Here is a 27,500-nt window from a genome sequence, read left to right as displayed (position 1 = left end):
AATGAACCTATTTTTTACTAGGGAGGAAGAGAAAAAGATCAACTCCTAAACTGGCGATTTAGTTTCCTAACTTAAAAAGAACTGGTTACAGAGCTGACAGTATTTTTTAACACAATGTGCCTTACAAGGTATAGAACTTCTTGGTGATAAATACACGGTTTATTTGCAGAGCTGTTACAGTATGCAGGATATTGTGTAGGTGAAATAAGGCTAACCATAGGGTTTCAGGTGGGTACCAGGTGACAGATTGTTTAAAAACAAGAGGATGTTTTACTGAACTGTTGTAGAATAAAGGCTTATTACACATATACAAGTATATACCTGTAATGTACAGGTTAGGTGTATATATGTGTAGTATACAAGTGTAACTGTGGTAATTTACATTGGTTCCTTTTTTTATTTTGGATTCTTCCAGTTAAAAGTTAAAGTTACTGTAGCTTATCTTTCTTATGATACTGGAATGTCTGCTGAAGTTATGCCCGTAATGTTTTTTAACATTTGCAGGTTTTTTTCATCTATAAATAAGCTGTGTACTTGAAATGCAACAAATTATGGTCTGGCTTTTTTCTGGTACCTGCTGAGATATTCTTATCTTTGTTCACTGTGTATGATCACACCATATATCAAGATTCTGGCTTAGTATCCATTTTAATATTTTTGAAAAAAACTAAACAAGCCAAAAAACACCACCCCCACCAAAAAAAACCCCCAAACTATCAAAAACCCCAAGCAAACAAAAAACCCAACACAGGTTTTGTTTGTAGATAGACAACAATTGAAGGAAGAATAGAGGAACAAAGTGTTATGTGGGTATTTTTGTGTAGAATTCTGTAATTCTTGAGAGGTGATTAAGGGGTAGTATTGCTCCGTTCCAGAATTTCACTTTACTTTTGAAAGCAAGCTGTTGATTTAATTTAGCATCTCCCCAAGCTGCATGTTCAGTAGAAATGGCTTCATGACATCTAGAGGAAGCATGCAGTACAGGAAATGTTTTCAAATCAAAACTTCTTAATAGCATTAAACATCAGCATCCCAATCTTACCAGTGGTAAATGGAACATTACATTGGACAATTCTGATTACTGAACAAAGTGCAGTGGAAAATCTGTCACAGAAAACAGTCTTGTATTTCAGGTTTCGTATGTTTCCTTTTTTGAAAGCAGAATGTTTCCAGTTCTGCTTCTGAAGTGTACAATTACTACAGAAATAGAAATAGGTAGATAAATACGGATGTAATTCTTAAGTATCCAGATATGAGAAAGGTGGGCAAAAAATGAAGTTAAATTTAGTTCTGAACTAGGCCAGAACATGCAGTCCTTTGCTGTTGCATAAAAGTAAGCAAATTTGAATAGCAGTCAGTTTGAAAACTTAGTGTGCATAGGGAGATGTGAATGTGAAAACATAATGACAAACATTGTACCTTTTGTTTTAACTAAAAATTAAAGTAATTAAAAATGCTGGGTTTAGCGATATAAGTTGCCTTTAGTCCATACACACTTCAGTAAGGGAATCAACATAAAAACTGCATTTAATCTCTCTCCCCCTTCTCCTGAAGGAAATTAGCTGTTTTCGATTTAAGAAAAAAAATAATATCATCTGTGACAGATGTTGATTAAAATTTACTTTTTTGGAACCTAAAAATAGCAAAGCAAATAATACTGTCTAGAATTAAATCAAGTAACCTTGATCAAGCAATTAACTCATCCTCTATTAAATCAATATTTGCTGATGTTAATACTGGAGCTAGTTCCAGTAGTTGGAATTACAGCCACTGATTTAGTGTCTTTATTATTAGTAATTAGGCTGCTGTCTTTCCCCAGTTCTGCTTCTCAAAGGTAGTACTTGGCTGACTTGTAGAAGCTGGTGTAGTCAATACCTACAGTATATGCTCCGCATGCTGTTAAAGCTTCCTGACAAAGTTGAAGGCCTCTCTGATAATGTGAGTCTCCCAGGTTGAAACTGGGCTGCCACAGCCCAGCTTAACTGTTGTGGAGCCACAGCTTAGGGCTATTTTAGCAAAAAAATGGGTGATATAAAACAAAAGCAGATGGAGTTCCTGCTGTTGCAATATCAGCATGTTCTCTTGGAAATTTTTCTCAAGATGCTACTACAGTGCTGCTTTTGTGGCAGCTTCAGTTCACAAAAGGTCCTTGTCACCCCATTGCCTTCCTGTCCATCCTAGCACTTGTAGTAGGGCGCTTAACTGTGACAAATCAGGAGTTAATTTGCTCTGATGCACTAACATGACCGTGAAGCTCTCTGCTAGACCTTTATTTATTCACTTTAAGTTTGTATAATATATTCTTTGCTTCTTGGATCCGATTGTGGTCTTTTGGCTGTTAAATTCTCCTTAATCATTTTATATAGGTTAATCTGTTGCTTATTCTTGTTTGGGGAAGGATTTTCTTTGGCATACTCTCTGCAGTAGCATCTCAATATTTGTTTTAGTCCTGAATTAGCTGATCAGAAATTACTTCCTTATTCTCTGGATCCTGAAGAATGTTTGGTTCAGGTTTGGCATTACTTAATCCAGTGTATACCTAATGAACATAAGTAACAATGTGGGAGATGCAACAGCAAAATTGCAGTAACAACAAATAGAGTTCTTGGTGATGTGACTGCAATGTAAAAATTACTGGAGGGCATCAGACCAGACTACCTTAATTATTCCTTTTTGACCTTCAAAATTATGTGCGTTACTCTTGATACTGTGCTTGTGTTGTGGTTTAACTCCAGCTGGCAATAAGCCCCCCACAGCCGATTTCTCACTCCCCCCTGCGGTGGGTGGGGGAGAGAATCGGAAGAGTAGAAGTGAGAAAACTCCTGGGTTGAGATAAAGGCAGTTGAATAGGTAAAGCAAAAGCCACCCACACAGAAATCCACTCACCACTTCCCACCGGCGGGGAGGTGTTCAGCCATCCCCAGGACAGCAGGGCTCCCAACATATGTAATGGTTACTTGGGAAGACAAGTGCCATCACTGCAAATGTCAGCCCCCTTCTTCTTCCTGCAGCTTTATATGCTGAGTGTGACATTCTATGTTACGGCACATCCCTTTGGCTGGTTGTGGTCAGCTGTCCCAGCTGTGCCCCCTCCCAGCTTCTTGTGCACCCCTAGCCCGCTCACTGGTGGCATGGTGGGAGAAGCAGAAAAGCCAGGCCTTGACTCTGTGTAAGCCCTGCTCAGCAATAACAAAAACATCCCTGTGTTATCCATACTGTTTTCAGCAGAAATCCAAAACATAGCCCCATCCCAGCTACTGTGAAGAAATTTAACTCTATTCCTGCCAAAACCAGCACAGCTTATTAGCAAAAACATTCTGCTTCTATGGGTCCATTGTTACGATTAAAAGATGGATTGTTTTCCCTTTGAAAGATAGGCCATATAGTACGTGGCTGTAATTGTTATTTCTGTCTATAACCTCCAGACTGTCATCAAGGTAAAGGAGAAAAAAATCAAAGGAGCACAAGATTATAAGGCTACTGTGTAATTTGGGAATTTTATTTTTCATTATTTTATATAAAAACGTTAAGGGAAATAATGCATTTAATGGCATGAAGTGTTTTGATCAGGAAGAAAATGTTCTGAGATCACAGTTTGTGAACCTGGAATTGCTGTTTCTTTTACATGTGTTAGCAGTGACTTTGAAAAAAGTTAAGAAGGATGTCTTATCATTCCTGCACGGGTAGTGGTGTTATTCAGCAGTGAATAGGAAAGAGGAAAGACCATGTGACTGTAAGAGCCAATATAGGTCACTTGTAAAACTATGAAAACTTAGATGACATTGAGAAAGTCTGATAAATGCTGATCTAAAAGCCAATGATAAACAGTGTTGTCTTTGCAGACATTTAATATTTTTTGCTTTGGGTACCTGTGGTGTGAGGACTTTTTTGAGATAGGTAGCTTTCTTCTTGGTACTACTGTCTTTATTAGCCATCATCCAGATCTACAAGGCAGCTTATCTGTTTCTGTTTATGTATTTGAAATGATGCACCAACATACAGGTTTTTAGGATATTCTATATGGATAAGACCATGCAAAGCCTTTAAAAATATTTTACATTTAAATTATTCTCCTAAGAATTATTATATGTTATAGCTAAATCCGGCTTTTCGTAGATGCAGTTTTTGCAGTGGTAAAGAGGCTTTTTTTAAAATAAAACTGTATTATCTCATAGGGGTGCAGCTTGGGAGGTGGAGTTATCAATGTAACTTTTTATTGTAATGGAACCAGATTAACACAAACATTTGGTTTAATTGCAGATTGGCAAAGGAAAGAATTATGTACGAAAAAGAAGCAAAACAGCAAGAAGAAAAGATTGAAAAAATGAAAGCTGAAGCCTGTGATGATTATGGAATTAAGAAACAGGTGAACGATCATAAAATTTGTTTTATAAAATCCTTTTTTGCTTTTATGTAATCATAGTCATCCTAAAATACAAGAATCTCCTGTACCTTTTTCCAGGCTCCTGCTATATGAATACTCAACTAAAATATTATCATTTATAAAAGTCATAATAAGCATTTATAGAAACTTCCTCTACTCCAGAACTGTTAAGTTTGAGGAGAGTGTATATGGATTACTTAGCACTTGGTATCAGGATGGCTGTCACTCACTGACAGTGTGTATGAGGCCATCATGAACTCTGTCAGAAATACCAAGAATCTGAAAATACATGGTCTAGATGCTGTTAGGTAAACTAAGTGCTTGCTGGTACATGCAAATGTTGCAGTGAAGTGAGAATGCTTGATAGTTAATAGGAAGATGAAACAATTCAACTCTTTGAGTATACTAGTATCCCTTTGGTAAAATCTTTTTTAGTAAGTTCAGATTTCAGTTCATGCGTCTGTCCTGCCTTGCTTTTGTTATGCCATGGCAAAGAAATACAAATAAAAGTTTAAAACAATTCAATTGGCAGAAAAAAACATAAGTGAAGACTAGTAGTCGAAAAAAAAAAGGCTATGAAAGAAAAAAAATACCTCAATCACACTTTCTTAACCTGTAAGGCTTGCAGGAAAAAGTGTTAGTAAGTACTTCAATAAAAACACTAAATTGAAAAGAATCTTATTAAAAACTGAACTATCACATACAAAACTTACCAGCTTTGTAGAAGCTAGGAAAAAATATTAAAAGACACAGTGTATTCCACCGTGTGTAAATTCTGCATGTAGTTTCTGTAGGGGTCATGAAGAACCCTGACTGATAGCAGCAAGTGGTGCAGTTGTACTGCTTTGTGGATTTTTTTTGTAATGAAGCCTTAGATTCTACACAGTTGTGTAATGATTCCCAATATATGGAGACTTTACAGAAAAGTTCATAATTGATCTGTAATGGAAACTTTTTACACTGTAATCACTAATGAGCTGAGACTAATGCTAAGAACCAGCAGTTTTCTGTATTTCTGTAGTTGTTGATGTTTCTCATACATAAACACCCTTTCCCAGCTAATGCTTTTATCTTGAGATCTGTGAGCGTAGGAAAAACCTACTCGTTGTTTTCTGTCAGTGGGATTGTAGATATATTCTGACGTTTTTGTTAACTGTCAGCACTTTTACTGATAAATGATAAATTTTCATTTTTTAAAAGGTTATCCTACACTACCAAATTACTTCTTGAGTAATGTCATTTCCAGATGAATTAAAAATCCAATGGACTTAACATAGAATATCTGCATGCCACAGAGTACATAAAGTACATCTTGCTAATACAGTTTTTTACAAGCATTAGTGAAAACAGCAGTATTTTTCTTCTTTCCTTGAGTGAAATGTAGAGTATCTCCTGAAACAGATCAAAAGAAATCTGGAAACGATATATATTGGTTTGGACAGTTATTGTGGAACATAAGAACTTGCTGGTAATCTTGTTACTGAAAGAGTTCTTGCTGAAAGGAACATTGTAACTTCCGTTAACTTTTTCATTTTTTATATCTATTTAGCCTCAAAGAAATAGTCAGGTTAGTTCAGCTGGCTTTTTAAATTTTTAGGTGTTTCTGATGCCCACTTGACTAGTTCAAACAAAGTTTCGTTCTTCTCACCACTCAAATACGGTAAGATTGAAGTGAAACATACAGTTTCACTTCAGTCTGATTATTTGCATAATTTTTTTTTTCCTAGGAACAGATGATCTTTGCGTAATAATATGAACTCTAGCTCTAGTTGCTTAGGTAAAGAGGCAGTAGAACTCCTGATAAAGAGTCTAATGCTTCCCCTTTATGTATTGGGAGAGTATCCTTAACAAGCACAGTTTGCTTCCTTAAAAGCTAGCAAATTGGAATTCCCTGTATTAAGTACAGAATAATATTCCGAACATACAACTGGTATGAAAAACGTTTTCAAACTTTGGTTTTATTGCCTAGTATGCCTTCTGAAAGAGACCAAATGACAAAAAATCATTACGGTGATCTTAATTTTTCTGTTCTGTTTTCTAAAAGCTGTTACCCTTTTTATCTAGGTAGGTGTAAGTACGGGCAACATTCTTATGGTAGTAAAGACGTGCCACCACAATGGGACATGATTCATCCCTTCTTCAGCTGGGCTCGCTTTCCCTGTGTTCTAGAGGGAGCAAAAAAAATCTTAATTTCACTTTTCTGCCTTCTCTTTATCTAGGGAACCTCTCATGTCTGTTCTGCTTGCAATTTTAGTACAAATATTTCCCCAGGTATTTCACTTCCACAAAACAGATGGAAGATTTGTCCTGAACCTTCAAGCTTATTCTAAAACATCTCCTAACCAGTCTGGTACCTTTTAGCAAAGCATGCATTACATTAAGCATGGGAGTCACGATCTGCATATTGTCTTAATAATCAAAAGAACCCAACAACAGAAGAAAACCCCAACCCTATCAGCCTCTCACCTAAGTTTAACCTCCGCCACAAAAAGTGGAGGGGAGGAGAGAGAAAATTTGGCTATTCTAACAAGGTTGAGCCATTCTTGTTGGGAAAGCACATCTTTTGTTAGTGTTTTCTTTATGCCACTCCCAAAGAAACCTCCTCATTCGGATGGTTACCACCTCTCACCTGTTCACAGGGTGAGTTTTATACTTGCATCAACATGGATCTGTTTAGGTAGAACTTTGAGTTGCCAGAAGGAAACGTGTGCCTGCTGTTTAAATGACAATTTTCTATAATGGATAATTCCATTACTGTCCTCTTAGTTAATTTTAAATGAGCAATATCTGTAATCTATGATACAGTGTATTTAATGAAGAACTTTTTCAGAGGAGAATGTTGAATTTTGCTTCTGTCCTCTGAAAGCATCTCCATTTTTTAACTTAAAGTCACGTGGTGTTCTCCTTCCACCCCCTGCCACTGACAATGACGAAAACCTATAAGTTGTATTTTAGTGGAAAACAGCCAATGACAAACTGTTTGCCAAAAAGACCAAAGGAACCTTTCTCCCGTTTATCTCCTAAAATGATCTGCTTTAGAGGAAACAGGATTAGTGTTGTAGCACTATCCAAACTATCAAGCTGCAACAAGGTTTTACCATCTCATACCAACACTCTTCATGCCAGTCCCTCTGCTGCCTTCTCCTCACCCAGAGCATGCCTTCTCTCTTCCTTGGCTGCTCCCTCTTCACTGGCTGCCCAGCCACTTAACAGAAACAGCCACAGTGCCCCTTATCTCCATCAGCCAACACCCTCAGCCCTGAAGTCAGCCCACAGCTGTATGTTATCAATGTTAATTAACCCACATTAACAAAATGTTAAAAACCTGCTTCCATCTTTTTCATATAATCATAGAATCATTTAGGTTGGAAAAGACCTCTAAGATCATCAAGTCCAACCATTAACCCAGGACTGACAAGTCCGTCACTAAACCATGTCCCAAAGCACCACATCTATGCATTTTTTAAACACCTCCAGGGATGGTGATTACACCACCCCCCTGGGCAGCCACTTCTAGTGCTTGACCACCCTTCCAGTAAAGAAATTTTTCCTACTATCCAATCTAAACCTCCCCTGGCACAACTTGAGGCCTTTTCGTCTTGTCCTGTTGTTTATTACCTGGGAGAAGAGACCCACCCCCACCTGCGTATGCCTCCTTTCAGGCAGCTGGAGAGAGCAATAAGGTCCCCCCTGAGCCTTCTCCAGGCTAAACCCCAGTTCCCTCAGCTGCTCCTCACAAGCCTTGTGCTCCAGCCCCTTCCCCAGCCCCTTGCCCTTCCCTGGACACGCTGCAGCCCCTCTACGTCCCTCCTGCAGTGAGGGGCCCAAACCTGAACACAGGGTTCGAGGTGCAGCCTCACCAGTGCCCAGTGCAGGGGGACAGTCCCTTCCCTTGCCCTGCTGGCCACACTGCTTCTGACACCAGCCAGGGTGCTGCTGGCCTCCTTGGCCACCTGGGCACCCTGCTGGCTCATGCCCAGCCGGCTGCGGACCAGCACCCCCAGGCCCTTTCCCACCAGGCCCTTTCCAGCTGCTCTGCCCCAGCCTGTAGCGCTGTGTGGGGCTGGTGTGACCCAGCTGCAGGACCCGGCACGGAGCCTTCTTGAACCTCATCCAGCTGGCCTCGGCCCACCGGTCCGGCATGTCCAGACCCCTCTGCAGAGCCTCCTGCCCTCCCGCAGATCAGCGCTGCTGCCCAGCTTGGTGTCATCTGCAAACTTACTGAGGGTGCACTCGATCCCCTCATCCAGAGCGCCGATAAAGATACTGAACAGAGCTGGCCCCAGTACTGAGCCCTGGGGAACACCACCTGTAACCAGCTGCCAGCTGGATGTAACACCACCAATCTTTGGGCCCGGCCATCCAGCCAGCTTTTTATGCAGCAAAGAGTGTGCCAGTCCAGGCCATGATCAGCCAGTTTCCCCAGGAGAATGCTGTGGGAGCTGGTGTCAAAGGCTTTACTAATGTCCAGGCAGACAACATCCACAGCCTTTGCCTCATCCACTGGGTGGGTCATGTTGTTGAAGATAAGGTTTGTCAAGCGGGACCTGCCTTTCATAAACCCCGTGCTGACTGGGCCAGCTGATAAAACTTTTGAAGCTGATAAAACTGTTGTCCCTGTTATGTAACATGCATCAGGCAGAGCAAAATTGCTTCCTATTGCAGAATACTTGGTATCAACACTCATATGCAGTTGTATTTATTTATATTGTTAAATTACTGAAAATCTGTTTCGGTGTAAGTGCTTAGGGGATCAAAAAAGTAGAAAATGGCTTGGGCATTACCTTCTCAGCTGTTTTCCTCATAGAGTCATGTTTGGCCTTTGTGCTTATTTTGAATGTGTGAATTGTCTGATTTTAGCTATGGTGCCCTTCCATTTAAGGAACTGGTAGGTGGATGTGTGTTTACATCTGTTCTGCTTTTACCTGTCACTGCAATCTGGAATTTCTGGAAAACAGATTGAAGGCTACTGATAGTGCATTATGCATACCAATTCTTTGACATCTGATCCAATTTACAAAAAATCCACATCGCATTTGGTAAATAGGCTGTATACATCCCAACAGTTACAGAGCTCCCATCACATCTGAGGAAACTGCTTTCTTTTGAAAAATGGCAGACACCTGCTTCCTTAGTACAAATATCTTAAATCCTGAAAGACAACTGACTAGAAATGTGGTGGTTCAAGAGATTTGTTTAACTGGCTTTTTCAGCACACTTAAAGGAGACGTTGCCTTCACTGTAGCCACAGTAGTTCTTTTGGTCCTATGTGCACTTACTGACAACAAATTCAATTTGCTTCTCCTTGTACATGTTTTTGTGCTTTATTGCTTTTCTCTTTAACGCTGTATTTAGATGTACTCAGTTACTCCCAGTTTTTTATTACTTCTATTTGGCATTGTAAGTCACAGAAACTTTGCAGATATTTATGGTTCTTTGCAAAGTTAGATCAGTTTCATGTAATAACTTCGTCTGCAACCTGCTTATAATTTAAACTCCTTAGTGTTCCATGTGAAAGTCTGGTGGAATTTGGATAGAATTTGGAGAGCAAACACTTTAAAAATTCCAGTCCTAAAGGTTACCTAATTATGTCAGCTTTTGACTTTATTATATACGTTTATAACAGTAAATTGTCTATTTGGGATTATCAGCATTACTTGAAAAAAATGCGTAAGTTATCAAAGTTTGCACAGGTAGTTTGGTAATCAACTAACAATATTGGTTCCACAGAATTCCTGTTCCAGACTTCCAACTGTTTGTGCCTACTGAATATAGTTAATTCCAGGATTTATCATCCTTCTGATTTTTGTTTTATATTGTGTAACTATGGGCAAATGTAAATAAAAGTCAGGTACATCTTGGATCACAGTCAAATTCTGTTTGGCACAGAGTAGTTTTATTCTTTTCTTAGAGCAGCCAGGACTACATCTTACAGATTCTAGATTAATACGCCTTCCCAGATTGCTTATTGAATGGCATATATCAATTAAGTTACTACTTTTCCTATCATCTGCCAGCTTTACAATACAGAACTATTTTGCAGTGCTGGCCCAAGGAAGTCGTCATTGGATATTCTCACTCTGTAGGTATTCTTTATAGAACAAATTTTTACTACATAAAGCAGAAGGCATCATCTCATGCAGTTTATGGCACACTTCATTCTATGGAAGTTACAAACCTTTATTTATTCACTGCTCAAAGTGTAGTATGCAGAGTTCCTAGTCTTATTTTTAATACGGTCCAACACTGAATGCTTGAAAGAAAAGTGGTAACACCGACGACTAGACCTTGGAGATGCATAATTTTTTAAAAAACATTTTTCAGCCATCTTTGCTTCATTAGACAGGTTATGTGCTAGGTTCTCTGAAAGAAAATTAGAAATGAAGTTTTTAAACCCTTTATCTCAAAAATTACTTGAACTAAGAACTTAAATACATGACACTTAAAAACATGGTGGTAACTACTACAAAAGGCCTTCCTGTATGCATAAGTACATTCTTAGCTATAGCTTATCTTCACTTTTACAATGACCTTTCAGTACAACAGCATTAATACTGAATGGAGAATATAACATAGGAATGACAGAATGAAGTAAGCCATTTAAAGGGAACACCACCTGTGCTAGGTTATCGTGAATCCAGAAGAGATTTCATATTTAAATACCTAACATTTTCATTTCTAAATAGATTTAACATTATGGAACAATTCTGCACACCTTTTCTTCTCAGTGGCTGGATTTTGGATCCAGAAATGTTCCATGAAACACACGTTCCCTTGTTTAAATCTAGAGTTGTTTTCTTTAGGAGGAGGCAGGATGTTCAGATTCAGTGGGGTGCCAGTTTAGTAATTTTGTTCAAAGTGCATGGTGAGAATAATCTTTCTCCTAAAATGAAGCACAAAGATAAGTAATAACTTTTTATGCATGATAAGCATCAAAAATATGAGCCTGCTGGTCTTTGCTTTTCATTTTTCTTTACCTTTGTCTTTCAGTCAGAGCCTCCTGCAGTGTGCACACAATGTGATCAATAACTCAATAACTTTTTTCATGCAGTAATTATCTCTATGTGGTATTATCTGAACGCTGTTTTTCTTTATTACCCAAAAGATGCAGGAGATATTTATATAACCAGCTGATCCCATTTTGGATGAAGCTGCTTTGTGACAGCAGGAGAAAGTTTGTTTTAAATAGCCTTTTTAACAAATGCTGTATGGAAAGCTTACCAGGCAGTAGTTTTTTCCTAAGGGAAAAATTATTCTAAATACTCTTTCGCACTTAATACTTTATATTTAATCAAGCACAAAGTAAATGGAAGTGTCCTGTAAATTAACAGAGTTTTAAGCAATTATGCTAAGTGAGTGTCTTCTAATAAAAAAGCCTATTCAGAAATGGATACAACTGTTCTGAAGTTCCTAGATGATGACTGGACTACTGATTCAGCAGAGCAAAGACTTATGTTAAAAAGTAAAGTTCCTACCTGGAATATATTCTTATTTCATTGGCTTCTGATTTTCACAGATTGAAATCTTACAAGAGTCACGAATGATGATTCCAGACTGCCAGCGCAGATTAGAAGTCGCACATGCAGACCTTACTCAGCTACTAGTAAGTATAGCACCAGAATCCACTGATCAAGAAATGCTGCTGCTGTTCCTTGATGAACTTGGATAAACATGCTTGTCTGCAGTGCAGTTGCAGCATACGAGAACTGCACTGAAGAACTACTTTTTAGAGGTCCCAAGACTCGTATTCTGTAACATACCAATATTTCATTTTAGATAATTGTTTTTGCAGACTTGGTCTTCAGTGTATGAAAATTGTGTGTATTAGAATATGTCTGTATTCTAAAGAAGCTGTCTTTAAGGGAGTGTACACTCAACATACACTTAAATACTGAACTGCTAGAATGGACTCTGAATTCCTGTGCTAGTTACATGATCAGAAAAATTAGCTCATCTGCTTTAGATAGTTTTCCAGGTAGTCTAGATGTATATAATGCACTTGTAGTGAACTGAAATAGTAAAAATACTTTGCTTATTATTTTTATTATGCTATGGACAAGAAAAAAAGACAGCTGAGTCCTTGCTGATTACTGCTTTATGTTGTATTAGTGAGACGAGTACTAGTGCCACGTTTTTTACCATATTTTATATATTACCTGCAGTAATAAGTAGGATCTTACACAAGTAGATTCATTGAAACAATACCAAGTTTGGAGATCATCATGCTTATTTTAAAAGCTGCCTTCTCATCAAGAATTCAGCTACACATGTAAATGGTATTGTGTGGCTAAAAATACATACCCTAAATCAACCCCCAGACACATTCGATGGCTAAAACGCAAATCCCTTCTCAAAAGAGAAGTCAAGGTGTCTTACCCTCAGGTACTATGCCTTCACAGTTTTTCAAAATAAATGCGCAGTACTGGGCAGGATTTAGGGTCCTTTTGTCATTCAGCTCTTTACTTAACAGTTGCCTGATCTAGATTTCATTGGCATGCAGAAGTGGTGCTATTGATCCATGCAGTGTGCTGTACAAACTTAAAACAAGGAATGGGGGGAGTTACTATTGTTAAGAATTTGGAAGTCTTCAAGAGTTTCTTTCTGTGCTGAGCTAATCTGCAATGCTTTTATTAAAATGAACTGTATAGTAGTATGTTTTTTTTCAATTGTCAATCTGCTTAAGCTTTTTCCTAACAGTGCTCTTGTTCTGACATCTGTTGTTATTGGTTCCAGTTATGCTGTCCTTGGTTTTAAATATTTAACAATAAAATAAAGGTATGCATAGATGAAATCTACTCACACATGACAGCCATCATCTTGGACCTGAAGTAGGACAAAAGAATTATCTGTGCTTTGACTCATATAGAAGCAGTGTTTTCAGTAATTATATATCTCTTGTTTCATACAATAGTTGGGGTTGGAAGGGACCTTTAAATTTCATCTAGTTCAACCTCCCTGCAGTGAGCAGGGACATCTTCAAATTCACGTTGCTCAGAGCCCCATCCAACCTGACCTTGAATGTTTCCAGGGATGGGGCATCTGCCACCTCTCTGGGCAACCTCTTCCAGTGCCCCACCACCCCCATCGTAAAAATATTTCTTCCTTGCATCTAGTCTGAATCTACCCTCTTTTAGTTTAAAACTGTTACCCCTTGTCCTGTTACAGCAGGGTCTACTAAAAAGTCTGTCCCCATCTTCCTTATAGGCCCCTTGTGAGTACTGCAGTAAGGCCTCTCTGGGGCTGCCTCTTCTCCAGACTGAACAACCCCAACTCTCTCAGCCTTTCCTCACAGCAGAGGTGTTCCACCCCTCCCATCATTTTTGTGGCCCTCCTCTGGACCCTTCCAACAGGTCCACATCTTGCTTGTACCACAGGCTCCAGAGCTGGATGCAGTGCTCCAGGTGGGGTCTCACCAGAGCAGAGTAGAGGGGCAGAATCACCTCCCTCAACCTGCTGGCCACGCTTCTTCTGATGCGGCTCAAGATACACTTGACTTTCTGGGCTGTGAGCACACATTGCTGGCTCACGTCCAGCTTTTCATCCACCAACACCCCCAGGTCCTTCTCCTCAGGGCTGTTCTTAATCCTTTCATCCCCCAGCCTGTATTGATACTGGGGGATACAACCAACCCAGGGGCAAGACCTTGTACCAGGCCTTGTTGAGCCTCCTGAGGTTCACATGGGCCCACTTCTCAAGCTTGTCCAGGTCCCTCTGGATGGCGTCTCATCCTTCTGGTGTGTCAGCCTCACCACTCAGCTTGATGTCATCTGCAAACCTGCTGAGGGTGCACTCATTCCCACTGTATTCTGTCATTGATGAAGATACAAAAAAGCACTGGTTGCAGTATGGACCCCCTGAGGGACACCAGTTGTCACTGATCTCCATCCAGACATTGAGCCATTCACCACTACTTCCTGGATGTGGCCATCTGGCCAATTCATTATCCACTGAACAGTCCATCCATCAAATCAATCTGTCTCCAATTTAGAGAGAAGGATGTTGTGGGGGACCCTGTCAGAGGCCTTAACAGAAGTGCAGATAGATGACATCCATAGCTCTTCCCTTATCCACTGATACAGTCACTCCATCACAGAAGGCCACTAGGTTCGTCAGGCAAGACTTGCCATCGGTGAAGCCATGCTGGCTGTCTTGAGAATCACCTCCCTGTCCTCCATGTGCCTCAGCAGAGCTTCTGGGAGGATCTGTTCCATGATCTTCCCAGGCACAGAGGTAAGGCTGACAGGTTGGTAGTTCCTAGCGTCCTCCTTTCTACCTTCTATAGAAATGGGTGCAATGTTTCCCTTCTTCCAGTTACTGGAGACCTCCTGACTGCCGTGACTTTTCAAATATCATGGAGAGTGGTTTGTCAACTATATCAGCCAATTCCCTCAGGACTCTGGGATGCATCTTGTCGGGTCCCATAGAGTTACATATGTATAGGTTCCTCAGGTGGTCACAAACTCGATCTCTTACAGTGAGAGGGACTTTACTCCCCCAGTCCCTGTCTTGAGGTCCATCTACTCGAGAGGTGTGAGAAGAGAGATTGTCAGTGAAGACTGAGGCAAAAATTTTGTTGAGTACCTTAGCATTCCCCTCATCTGTTGTTACCAGTTATTTTTCAGTTACCTTTTAAATTTAATCCCATGTCAATTATTTTCAAAGTACTCAAAAATTTTGGTTTTTATTCTAGGAAAATGAAAAGGAATTGGAAGAAGCTGAAGAGTACAAAGAAGCACGTTCCTTACTGGAGTCGGTGAAGCTGGAAGCCTAGAAGTTTTTCAGTATTGTCTTTATACTCATTAGCACGGGGTCCATTCCACACTTTCATTTGACTTTGGCTGTGTTACTATCGTTGACTTGCTAAGGTTTCCTTTATGTAAACCAGCCTTTCTCTTAACTCCTAGATGCATCAAATAAAGAATCTTGTGAAACATCTGTGTGTTCCATATTCAGGTAAAATAGAAACATTTCCGGTTTACCTGGATTACAAAAAGGAAAAATAAGCCAAATTTAATGGAAGTGTAATAATGTAATATCTAATATACAGAACTTAGTCTGAACAATTCACTCTAAGAAACCCTAAAGACCTTAAAGATTCATCTAGTTCCAACCCCCCTGCCATGGGCTTTAGAAGCACTTTATATATGAAATAATTTCAAGCCATTATAGCAGAACAATCTGTAGTGAAAGAGAAGATGGACTAAATGACCCTTCAAAGTCACCCATCTTTTTTTCTATGTGCAGTTTATCTGTGATTTTATCAAGTATGTACTCCCTGTTTATCTCTGAGCCCAAGACAGAATTAAGAGTTGATTCCAAATCTTTCTCAGTTCGCCTGCAGTTGATTTGTAGAGCCCAATTCACACAATTACATGACCAAAGTTCTGTTACTTTTTCAAGAAACAGAATTTAGCAGCTGGCTGGTATGTTGTCAGTTGGATCTGCCAGCAAGAGTTCTGGATTGAATGCTTCTCCTGAAAGCACCTTGGTCTGTGTGAGGGTTTTTTTGAACAAAGCTCAAACCCCAGAATATGAAAGAGAACTAATGGATAAAGGGAATGATGCTTAATCTGCCTGGAGGGCCATTAAAATGTTACGTACAAAAGCTGTGGTTCTTCCAGAATACCTTCTCTACACAGCAAACAGTAAGCTCTGCTGATGAACAAGGAAGCTTTTTACAGTAGTTTTTCTAGTTTGAAAGTGCTCTGGCATGTTCCTTAAAGGCAACACAAAGCACAGGTACTTTTTGTGTGGTGCTGTATTTAATACTCTTAATTTTTTTTGTTAATTTGCCTGAGTAAACTGCAGTTTCAGTACCTGTATTTGTGTACCTTAAGCACACAGAGTAGCAGGTATACTTCTCCATCACTCGTAAGCACTGCTTTGACAGATGATCAACACCACCAGATTTCTGATTGACTACAGAGTGACCTAGTTTTGAAGTGACCCCAGAGGAGTACTAGACACTGCTAAGAGGTGAAACCTGTGACAGTACTATGGTTCCCTGAGTTTTGCGTATGGTTTGCATACCTTCTTACCAGCATGATACCCTAGGCACATAACTGCTAAACAGAAACTGCCCAGTTCACAGCACAAACGAACTGCTATTGAGGAGAAATCTGTCTTGGAATACTCATTTTAGCCAGCTGCATCTATGGACCTTGACCAGGAAAGGTAGCTGGAGCAGACAAAGTGGGTCACATGTCTTAGCTGACCAGTGGCACTCAGTGTAACAGTAACTGTGCTTTGTGGCCATTGAGTGGAGTATGGTGAATAAACGCTGAGCTGAAAAGGAGGTGTGGGGAGGTGAGTCTGCTGGGTAAAGCAGAATTTAAAATAAAACTTACTCTTCTTCAGAAGAAAGAATACACAATTCTGGAAAATGAACCCACAGAAAAATGATGTGCAGTTGCCGAGTACCACAAGAAATGCAGGTCAGCATGAAAGCTAGAGGCATGATCTGTAGTGGCTGAAGGAAGGCAGCATTATGATATGGTTTAAGTTGTCATTTCAAGACACACAGGACTGAGCAGCTACCATATCAACCAGACTCCATGGAAGAGGTTTTCTGTGCAGTAGTTTCTAGGGTAGAGTGGTTTCTTACATTTGTCTGCTACTGTTTTCTAGCTCCCTCCAATTGCATCATGAGCCAAGATGATACTCTTTCCGCTAAGTTCTCCAAAAGACTGAGCATGTTCTGTTGTATAACAAATAGCCAGCCTCACTGGTGAAAATCAAGCAAGGTATGTTCATACCTGAAAGTACATCTCCAGATGCCTCCAGAAGGGTCTAACATCTGAGAGCACAGCAGCATGATACTTGTAAAAACTATACCAAAAGTTGTGACAAGGCAACAATAACATAGGGCTAGCCCCTGAGGGATGGATTGGCAATTAGCATTATGCATGCTAGTCGAACAGTTAATCCAGTGATACATTATGGGGGGAGGGTTTCTTTTGGTTTTTTGGGAGTTTCGTGTGTTGTCTTTTGGTTTTGGTTTTGTTTTTTTTTTTTATGGCACTCTAGCAGTGCTCTCATTGGCCAGATGCACATTATTCGTAAAGGAGATTCTTTTTGCTGACAAAACATTTGTCATTTAGACTGAATCCAAGTGCCATAGCAATGTAAAATCCAGAAAATTAAGCATAAGCACTAGTATTTTGATACCCTCTCACATCCGAAACTTAAAAGGCAGTGGCACATGAAGTAATACCATGTTATTGCTAATTTTAAAGTTATCTACTTTTTTTGGAGATACATAGTCTGCATTAGCAGATACAAGAGACGACCCAAAAGAAAAGAAAATGTGGGCAACACTTTTGACCTCTGTACTCTTTGAACCTTGTCGCTAGCTTTACTGATGCCTTTCAAAGTCTACCTAAGAGAGACAAGCTGTATTTAACTTTTTATGTGATGATGCATGTTATCACTCAGTTTTCATGCTGCATTCTTACCATGAATGCATTTTTTACACCCTGGACAGAAGTACTATCCTTTAAATTGTACCTCTCTTTCTGGCAGAATATGTTTAGTAAGTTTCTCAATTTTTTGCCACTTAAACAAAGCATTTGTTTTACTGAGAAGTCACAGCAGAACAGGAATCCATTTATGCCCTGACTGATGAAACAAAAGAGGTGATTTAAGAAGAAAAGGGTAGACAATAACAATTTGGAAGTTGTTACAAGTTCTGTGCCCATTGCTTTGATGATGTGTTTGCTAGGTACCACCTGCTTTTAAGTTTATCCTTGTACAGTTAAGATTCTTGCCCTTTGATTCAGATGATGTACTGCATCTGAAATACAACTACAGAACAAACTTGGTACCTTCACCTGGAAACCAGTATTTCTTCAGTCCTCGGTTATACTGTATAATCCAAACTGAAAGTAGTGTCAGAAGCTGTCCTCTAATTTAATTCCTTCCTTCACCTGGGAAAACTTCCACAACACTGCAGTGATTTCTTATAGCTGGCTAATTTACAGGCCAGTTGCTCTTGTTACAGTACTAAAAATGTTTTAATTAATACAAAGTATTTTCTTACCCAGCAATAATTTCCCAAAGATTCTTTGAAGGTCAGTTTCTTACATTCATGAAAGTTACCATGATTCTAAAACAGTATTTCTCACAGGCCTCTAATACAACATGGCTCAATGTTCCTCAAAATAGCCTGCAAGAAAAGCAAACCTAACAATTTATTAGCACCATCTTTTGGGTTGTTTTATGGTGTTTTATGTTCTGGGAGCAAGATCCAGGAAAAGAACTTAATTTTCTTCTGAAGACCACAGGTTGTGGTTGAATACTTAAGAGGCATCCAGGAAACATCCATGCTTCAGCACAAACTATAGGAAGCACACCATTAAGCTACAAATCCATTCCTCACCCCTGTTCTCCTGGTAATTACAGTAACTAAGCTGCATATCTCTCCCTCTCTCTCTCAGGTTTGCAACCCCAAACTTCTGCTTAAGAGTCCAATGTCTACATATCAGTTATTTCCTCCAGAACACAAGCAGAGGGAACAGCTGGCATTGCATCCTTTTACCCTTTTGTCTATTAGCCAAGAGGTACCACTTCCTTGAAACACGGAAATCAGTTAATCAGCCACATTATACTAGAGACCAACCAACAACAGAAATAAGACAACTGAGGCTTTACGCTAAAAACATAACTTTGGAATGAATTAACAAGTATGAGGAGCAGGGGAAAGCCGTCTGGTCCAAAAGCACTTGTACAAGGAGCATCGCTATGGACAGGTCATTACTGGCCATAGCTTACTGGCATCAAAGGGAAGAGACAACTACTTTTTTTTTTTTTTGTAGTCAGAATTTTGCTTATGAGTTGAATTAGTTGACTTTCAAGATCACACAGCATAGGTTAAAAGGACACATCCACTGAAACACAGTTTCAGGAGGGACAGAGTACGTACCAGGTCCGAGACTTGATACCAAACAAAATAAGCCTATCCTGTAGCCACATGATGAGTTACAAAAAAGGACAACAAGTTACATTTTCAGTCTCCAACACCCTTTTAGATGAGGGAAGAACTAACCACACAGGTATTTTGGTTTAAATCCACAATAAGGATAAAGGTGCAGCACATCCCTTTTGGAAGCCCTACTAAACACCTTGAGGTAGGAAAAGGGGACTGACTGCAGAGTGCAGAACCATTGAGCACAGTGCCAATGAATCCAAGGGCCAGCATTTCATAAATGTCTAGTGCTCATGGATCTGCAGAAGAAAATATACTCCATGCTACAAACACCTGCGACATGCTCTGTCATATTTTGACTTTCAGGCAAGTGAAATGTCTGGGGCTTCAGAATGGCATTCACAAAAGGCAGAAAACTAAGCAAGAGGTTTTCTAGCCAGCAAGAAATGTGAAGATCAGGCACAGGAAAAGAAAGGCTTTTTCTGCTATCTGGAAAACCTGTTTTCAAATCCCTTCCACATAACCTAAAGCAGAGGCTTGAATCCAGATCTGCCAGTTAAAGGAGGGGGGGCGGGGGAGGCACGGACTAAACAAGAAAAAAAAACCAAAACACCAAACCAAAACCCCCAAACCAAAACCCCAAAACCTCCAAAACACACAGAGTTGCTCTATTTCCTTAGAATAACATACTGTTTTGGCAGCCCACCTCCCACACCTCTAGTGAAACCTTTGAGCTCTAAGATGGAGTCTCCTACACTCCTCTGACTGACTGAACTGACTTTAAAAGCCCAGGCTGAGACCTGTCCCACCAAATACGCAGCCACCACATTCAAAACATTCTCTTGGGGGGTGGTAGTGTGTGTGAAGAGAGTCAAAAAAACCCAAACATTCAAGTCCATGGTCTAACTCAAGTAAGCGGAGGGGCTCAGATCAAGGAAAATGCTTAACTACTGGGCAGTACCTGCCACTTGTTCCTAATAGGGGTCCTCAGAATTACCACATTAGTAGGATAGGTGGCTCCACAGCCTTTTAGACTGGGTAGTTACCAGAATTTACTACTAAAATTGAATGGTCTGACCACCCCAAAAGGTGTAGTTCTATTCAACTGACCTGTATGACAAAAAAAGTGAAAAAGGAAGTGTATATATTTAGTATGTGGGTGATACGAGGCTGTTCAATATCTTGAAGGACAAGACTAGAAATCAAAGGGTTTCTGACAAATTGGAGAAAGTTTTAGAAAAATGCATTTCACTAAGAACATAAATAAGGAAAAAAGCAAATTTTACATGACAGCAGAAATCTGCTGTACAAATGCAAGAAAAGGTAAAAGCTAGGCAGCATTTCTGAAAGATGTAGGGTTTTTAGTGAATTCTGCAGAACATGAGCCTAGCTTAAAAAACATAGCAACAGCCCTTGCACCTTACACTCTCCCTCATATTGGTGAGGCTTCATCTGGAAGCATTATCGCTGCTAGAAGCCATAATTAAAAAAATGAACAAACAGGAAAGATTTGGAAGAATACAGTGAAAACTACCAAAAAGACTGAAAAAACAGTCTTTTAAGAAAGATGGAACAAATCCAGACATTTTAGCCCGGAGAATATTGAGGGTGTAATAGTAATAGTCTTCAAAGATATACAAGGTTATGGAAGAAAGGAAGAAACTTTTGCTTGGCAGAAAGAGTAAGACACAATGAGCTTCAGTTACAGTAAGAAAAAAAAGTTGGAAGGGTTCCTCCCTCCTCAGAAAACAATTAAGACAACTGAAGCTCTGGAACAGACTGTCCAGGGAAGCTGTCAGAGATACATTCCTAGAGGTCTTCTCTTGCCCAGGCAGCTGTGACACATGACACAGGGACAACTGATCCTGCCTCATACTTAGGGGAAAGCATCTAAAGGTGGATGGAGCAATCCTTCCCTTGGCAGCACTCATCCCTTTAAGCTCACGCATTCACGTAAAAGGCAAGATTTGTGACACAGCTGAACTATTCTGAATACAGTGAAGAGGTGAACTCCCAGAGCCCTCCTAAAGGAGAGAATTTCAGTGATACATACCAGACCTTTCAGACCTTGCACTGCACGCTACCACACAGTGGATTCAAAGAAGCTGAACACAGTCCTCCAGAACAAAAGGACCAGATTACAATGTAACAGAGGCCTCTACGATAAATCCAAATGATGGGCTTAGGGCTTGAGAAGAGATGGCACAAGAGATGTGAAACTGCTACCTTCCACCCAGTTGTATAAATACATATACAACCACAGTGGGAAAAAAACAGCACTTGAACTTTGCAGATTACTTGCTAGCATGTCCTAAGATTCAGTATTTTGGGGCAAAAACCACTGGGACTCACCAAAGTCCCAAATCTAGAGCCACTCAGCATAAATATTACCTTTAACAGGAAGAAGGAAAACTTTGACTCTACAACACTTTGTTTCCTTACTGTTCTGAAGTTCCTGTAGATGTGACATTAGATAGAAGGAAACCAAATGACCCATGGAAAAAGCCTCAATTAGTAAGGTTAACAGAAGCCGAATAGGTTGAAATTGGTAAAATAAGCACATTATTTATGTATCAATTACTACTTGCTCCCCATTTCGACAAAAGGAAATAAAATTTTCTCATCCTTCCTAACAATCCAGAGGCCTCCTCCTGCCCCAGCATAATTAGTGGCAAATTTCACCACAGCTCTCCATAAGTAATCAAAAAGGCTACCTAATTAAAAAAAGTAATTAGTTTACACAGATAGATGTGAGTGGGTAGATTAGTTTATGAAAATAAAATGAAATTCCTCTGGATGCTTTTAGTGACTTGGCTTCCTGCTGTTTTACAGCTTCTACACACTTCCAAGGGAGTGGGTTAAAACTAATTAAAAAAAAAAGGCTCCATCTGCAAATGAAGATGGTACCTTTCAAAATCAATTGATCAGATATGTCAATTTTATAATTTGTTCTCTGTTTTCAACACAGAAGGTTAAGTTCATATTTCTGCATAAAAATCAGTACCTCCACGAAAGGACTAATACGTTATATTTCATTCCCTCAGATCATTTACACAACACCTACCACCATGTCATCTAGCCACCAAGCTGAACCAATGCTGAATCCAGAAAAGGCAGGCTTAAACGCTATCACCCAGCACACCACAGGATCTGTAAAAAGCCAGAGCAGCTCCTGATACCAGACCACACCAAAGGCTTTTCCCCTGTACTGGCTCTGGCTGAGCCCCACAGCCACCCTTCTAGTGCTGTGCTTTGTATGGGTGGCTAGAAAGGTGGTGATAACACACCAGGGTTCTGGCTGCTGCTGAGCAGCGCTCTCCCAGCATCAAGGCTGTCTCTCCAACCTCGCCAGCAGGCTGTGGGTGAGCAAGATTTTGGGAGAGGACATAGCCAGGACAGCTGACCCAAAGTGACCTGTGGAATACTCTGTACCACATGACATATGCTCAGACATAAAAGCTAAGAGAAAGGATGAGGAGGTGGGGTCATTCGTTATTTACAGCATTTGTCTTCTGGAGAAACCGCTACAGGTACTGAAGCCCTGCTTCCTGGGAAGTGGCTAAACACCCACTGCTGATGGGAAGAAGAGAATAACGTCTTTCGTTTTCCTTTGCTTCTGCATGTATGACCTTTGCTATTGCTCTATTCAGCTGCCTTTATCTTGACGGAACAATTTTTTTTTGCCATCTTATTTTCTCCCCTCCTTGTTCTGCTGAAGAGGAGAGTGATAAAGCACCTTGATGGGCACCTGTCATCCAGCCAAGGTCAACCCACTACATGCCCCAGTCATCCTGCCACCAGAAGAAACCAGGGGAAACACCCCGGGCACTTTTCTTGGGGTAAAGGTCAACCCTCACCCTTTTATGTGCCAACTCCTGCCATTTCCCCAAATGCAGGAAAATCGATTGTGTCATTGTGGTGGCAGCAGGGAGCTATATTCTCACTCTCCTAAGCTGGGGGACAGGTGGGGGACACAAAAGCCTGTAGCCAATACGCAAAGGAAAAGTATAGAAACAAGTATAACAGCAATCCTTGATAAGAACTAGGAAGTTCTGCCAGGGAAATCAGTAAGTTAAGAAACTTTCTTCCTCAGAGGCTTTATCATGGTCGACACTTACTGATGGACCTCACCTCCATGAATGTATCAAGTACTATTTGTCAGCTTCAGGAAAAAAATGCAGTAAGAACTCTAACCAGCACAGAAGAGTAAGCTGCCTTCTAAACAGTGTGAAAAAAGAAAACCTAAAATGTTACTTTTAGTTGAGCAAATTAAACAACTGTAAACTTAAGTTTTATGCTCCTTTAAATTAAGGTATACATGAAACAAGTTTTAAACAGTGATATAAAAAAAGATAAAACTACCTATATTGAATCCTTTAACAGATTTGTACTTAAAGGATCCAGGGACCAACTTTCATTTTGTTTACCTTTGCTATTTTTGGACTGCTACCCCCTGATTTGAGGAATATTGAGTCAACTGAAAATTTCTTACTTATGTGGACTCATAAGAACTCACACTGAAAATAACTGAAATTCCACATCTACACTCAGGCACAGTAGATGGAGCTATTGGAGGGAAAAAAAGCTTTTGGAGTGATCAAAATGAAGCTGTTTTCACGTCAAAGCTAACAAACCTCAGATTACTTAGTTAAACTGATTTTAGATCAGTAACTATCAACATTACCTGCACCCTCTTCAGCAGCCTACATAAAGTGAGATGATGAACCTAGTCCATTTCTGACTATTACCAAGCTTTTACAGAGACAGCATCTAAAAAGCCATTAGATTAGGTCCTCACTGTGCTAGGGGCTGTACAAATAAAGGAAAAAAAAAATCCAAGCACGTTTATGGTCTGAATGATCATGTGAACTCATGTGACATGCAAAAACTTTTTTTAAAAAAAAACATAACCAAGAGCCTCAGCCAGGAGGAAATAATGATGGCCACATCACCTGGCTACTACTGGAGGTCAGTTTCTTTCCACAGACAGGCATAGCTGAGGCTACATTAACCTGGAAGGAGGACAGCCAGTGTTCTCGCTTGGCTTTGAACCTAAGGCCCTTTGTAACAACAGCTACATGCAACCAAAACTATGGAAAAAAATTAAAAATGCAGTCTTCCAAGAACTAAGGACAGCTGTGAGAGCATGGGTGACAATTATAATCCTCCAATATCATATGGCAAATGTAACACTGCTAAACTATGAAAGGTTCCAAGGCAGAGCTATTTCTTTTATGGGTAACAGAGGGTGAAGGGGAGAACCCATGTCCTAAATACTAGCCCCTTCAAAGGAGCATAAAACTGAGCTGACATGAAAGCTAAATTACCTTCCTATCATTAAACTATCTTCTTATTGTTAAAAGGAGTACTGCCAGAGGAATGTCAAGACACATCACAGAAATGAGGAGTCCAAGTAAGAAAGAACAGACAGTTTTACCAAGACTGCACGTCCTGTGGATAAACAGAAGATTCTAGTCCCTATTCTGTACCAAACACATCACCTTTCAGAAAGGCTCCTATTTATTTTTAATGAAAAACTCAGCTGGAGCTAGACCAGTACTTGCTATTTAGACTTCCAAATATCAAACTTTATTCAAAAATTGCAACATCATCAGCTGCCTATGATCAAGAGCACTTCACAGCTGGCTTAACTTCAAAGAGATGTGCTACTCTTCACGTAGAGGTCCTTCAGAAACAGACAATCTCCTTTGAAGTGTTATGTCTCCTTCACAAAGCTCAAACAGAAAATATAAAGAATGTTCTGTAGCTTCACAGGCAAAAGGAAAACTCACTGGCCAGATACTTGATAATCCAGACACAGACAAACTGTATTTTGTTGTAAAGTGATTAGTAGGCAGAGCAGCAGACCACTATTGGGGCCAGGTTACCAATAGCATCACAGTTTTGTTTAGTCGTTCTTCAGCAAATCAATTAGTGTCTCCAACCTTTAGTTCACTTTTCCCCTAAAAAAACCCAAATCTAGGTGTTTCAAGTTTTTTTCTCCCAGTAGCGATACCAGGATTATTTCAGCTTAGTATTTCTGTCCTCTGGTGAAAGTTAAGTGAACAAATGACACAACTACAAAGGTACTTTATCATTAAGAAGTTCACACTCAAGCACACAAACTTCAGAACTTCTTGACAGTTTTAAGCACATAAGTTAATCACACTAGGATTATCTTAAGTATGCAGTATGTTGTATTACAGGTAGTTAATACTGTTAACAAGCAGAAGCAATTATTCTCTTACAGAAGAAAAATCACACGTATTGCAAGATTAACACATGAAAAGGTATTTTCAATCTCTAGCTGCTTTTTAAACTCTTCTGCACAAGAACTCAGAAGTCAACCGTGGTAAATCTGATTGAAATGCCAAGGTGGAGAGGGCAGAATGAAGAGGAGTAAAAGCTGGGTAGCCCATTGACAGATAGACTAACTCTGGATCACAAGAGTTAGAACACATACACAGAATTAATTCACATGTATATCAAGCAACAAGAGAATCACACCCTATCATCCAAAAACCAACAGCTGCCCAAAACCATATAACCTGTGCTAAAAATAGTTTGCCAATGCTTATATACAGACCTGCCTTCTTTGAGCTCTTGTTCCCACTCGGAATCTCAGTAAGCAGTCCAAGGAACCCACTACTGTTTTCAAACATCAACTTTAAAACGGAACACAGTTATCCTGACTGTATTAGGCTATTTTATCTCTGCCTCTCTAACTCTCTTGCTGCAGAGCAGAAGGAAGGCATACTCTGAAGGCAGCATAGGGAAGAAAGCAGTGACAGTTGGAAGCCATCCAAATTAAAGAAGGCCATTTGCAGGAGGTTTCTTCCCCCAGCATGTCACCATCCCCTATGCTCGGCTCTCTCTCCTGCTGCCCCTCACTGCTTCATTAACTGTCAATTATGTGGCTTAGGAAGGAAGCAGAACTTTATTAAAATTCAGAGAGGGCAACATTGCACATAGAGACTCGATTTGCTGATTACCAGCAACAAAGCCCCACATTGTGTTCTGGCTCCTTCTCCAGTTCAGACACCCCAACATGTGACTTCCTCTCCAGTTCCTCACCCTCTAAGAGTGGAAACTAACTGTAACACCATCCTCATGACTCCTACCTACAATGCTGAAAAAGAAAACCCAGTACCTCCAGTTGAAAACCACTCCCACGCTGCCCATCCGAGTATGAAAAGGTCACTAATCATGATGGAGTTGCTGGAGTCACTGACTCAAGGCCTCTTTCGACCCAGTCTTACAAGATGCCACTACTGTTCTGCATTTCCTATGGCTACAAGGCTAAACTCTTTCATGCCATGACTCTCAGGTGTGCTTTCATGCAAGTTTACCCATCCAAGTAATAGCTACTATTCTGGGCTGAATGTAACCCACCTAGAGCAGACTTCATTTATGCCAGGTGTAGATAAACCTAGTCAGGCACTTACCACACTTGTGACATGTTATTGCTTCACTGTGTTGACTGGAAGCCTCTATTAATCAGATGAGTACAGTTCCCCCAGTGCTTGTCACTAAGAGATGAGGCACCTGCAGTCTGACCAGCTGCAGTCATGAGCACATGCTGCTCTTTCAATAAGAGAGGCAAAGGAGGCTCTGATGTTTTCATATGCCTGGTCACTACTCTACAGCTAAATAAAATACATTTTCTGTACAGTACTCCAGTCCCCAAACACGCTGTTTCTCCCAACACACAAATTACTTTCTGACCATTACAAATTTTGATACCTTCTTCTCAAATGAAGCATAAATAAAAAAAAAAAAAAAAAAAAGGCTTTCAGTTCTGTAGCTTCCCTAGCAACAGAGGATACAAAATTCTGGGTAGTGAGCCTCAGCTCCCCACCTCATAGCACCTTTTTTACATCAAATATCTAATGTAGTTAACCTGTGCTTTCGGTTGAGAAGGGACAGCTAGGTTCAGATGTCATGAAGAAATCCACAAGATTTACAATGAGATTTGTAAGATTCCTTGCTGCAGCTGGAGCATGAGAAAACTGTCCCACATTCATGACAATTTTAGGAGGCAAGAGGTGCTGCTTCTTGCAGAATGTCATTTAAAACATTGTAAGCCGTGAGTGAAATATCACCCACTGGCCAAACTAATTGGGAGGAGGGAGGCCTGCAGGCAGAAGAGTTTGTGTCTATGCAGAGAGCAGAACACAAATCAACCAAACAGAA

General features: G+C 40.1%; 1 protein-coding gene across 1 annotated transcript in view; it reads left to right on the top strand.

The window, feature by feature from the left end:
- Positions 1–15,317, top strand: part of TBCA (tubulin folding cofactor A) — a 30,318-nt gene extending 15,001 nt beyond the window's left edge. The window contains exons 2-4 of the mRNA XM_040580258.1: positions 4,261–4,366; positions 11,901–11,987; positions 15,075–15,317. Coding sequence (XP_040436192.1) covers positions 4,261–4,366; positions 11,901–11,987; positions 15,075–15,155 — 274 coding nt within the window. The 3' untranslated portion in view covers positions 15,156–15,317. The remainder of the gene's footprint in view (positions 1–4,260; positions 4,367–11,900; positions 11,988–15,074) is intronic.
- Positions 15,318–27,500: the final 12,183 nt, after the last annotated feature.

This window comes from Falco naumanni, chromosome Z (assembly GCF_017639655.2).
Source record: "Falco naumanni isolate bFalNau1 chromosome Z, bFalNau1.pat, whole genome shotgun sequence".
Lineage (NCBI taxonomy): Eukaryota > Metazoa > Chordata > Aves > Falconiformes > Falconidae > Falco > Falco naumanni.
This window is presented reverse-complemented; position numbering and strand designations above follow the sequence as displayed.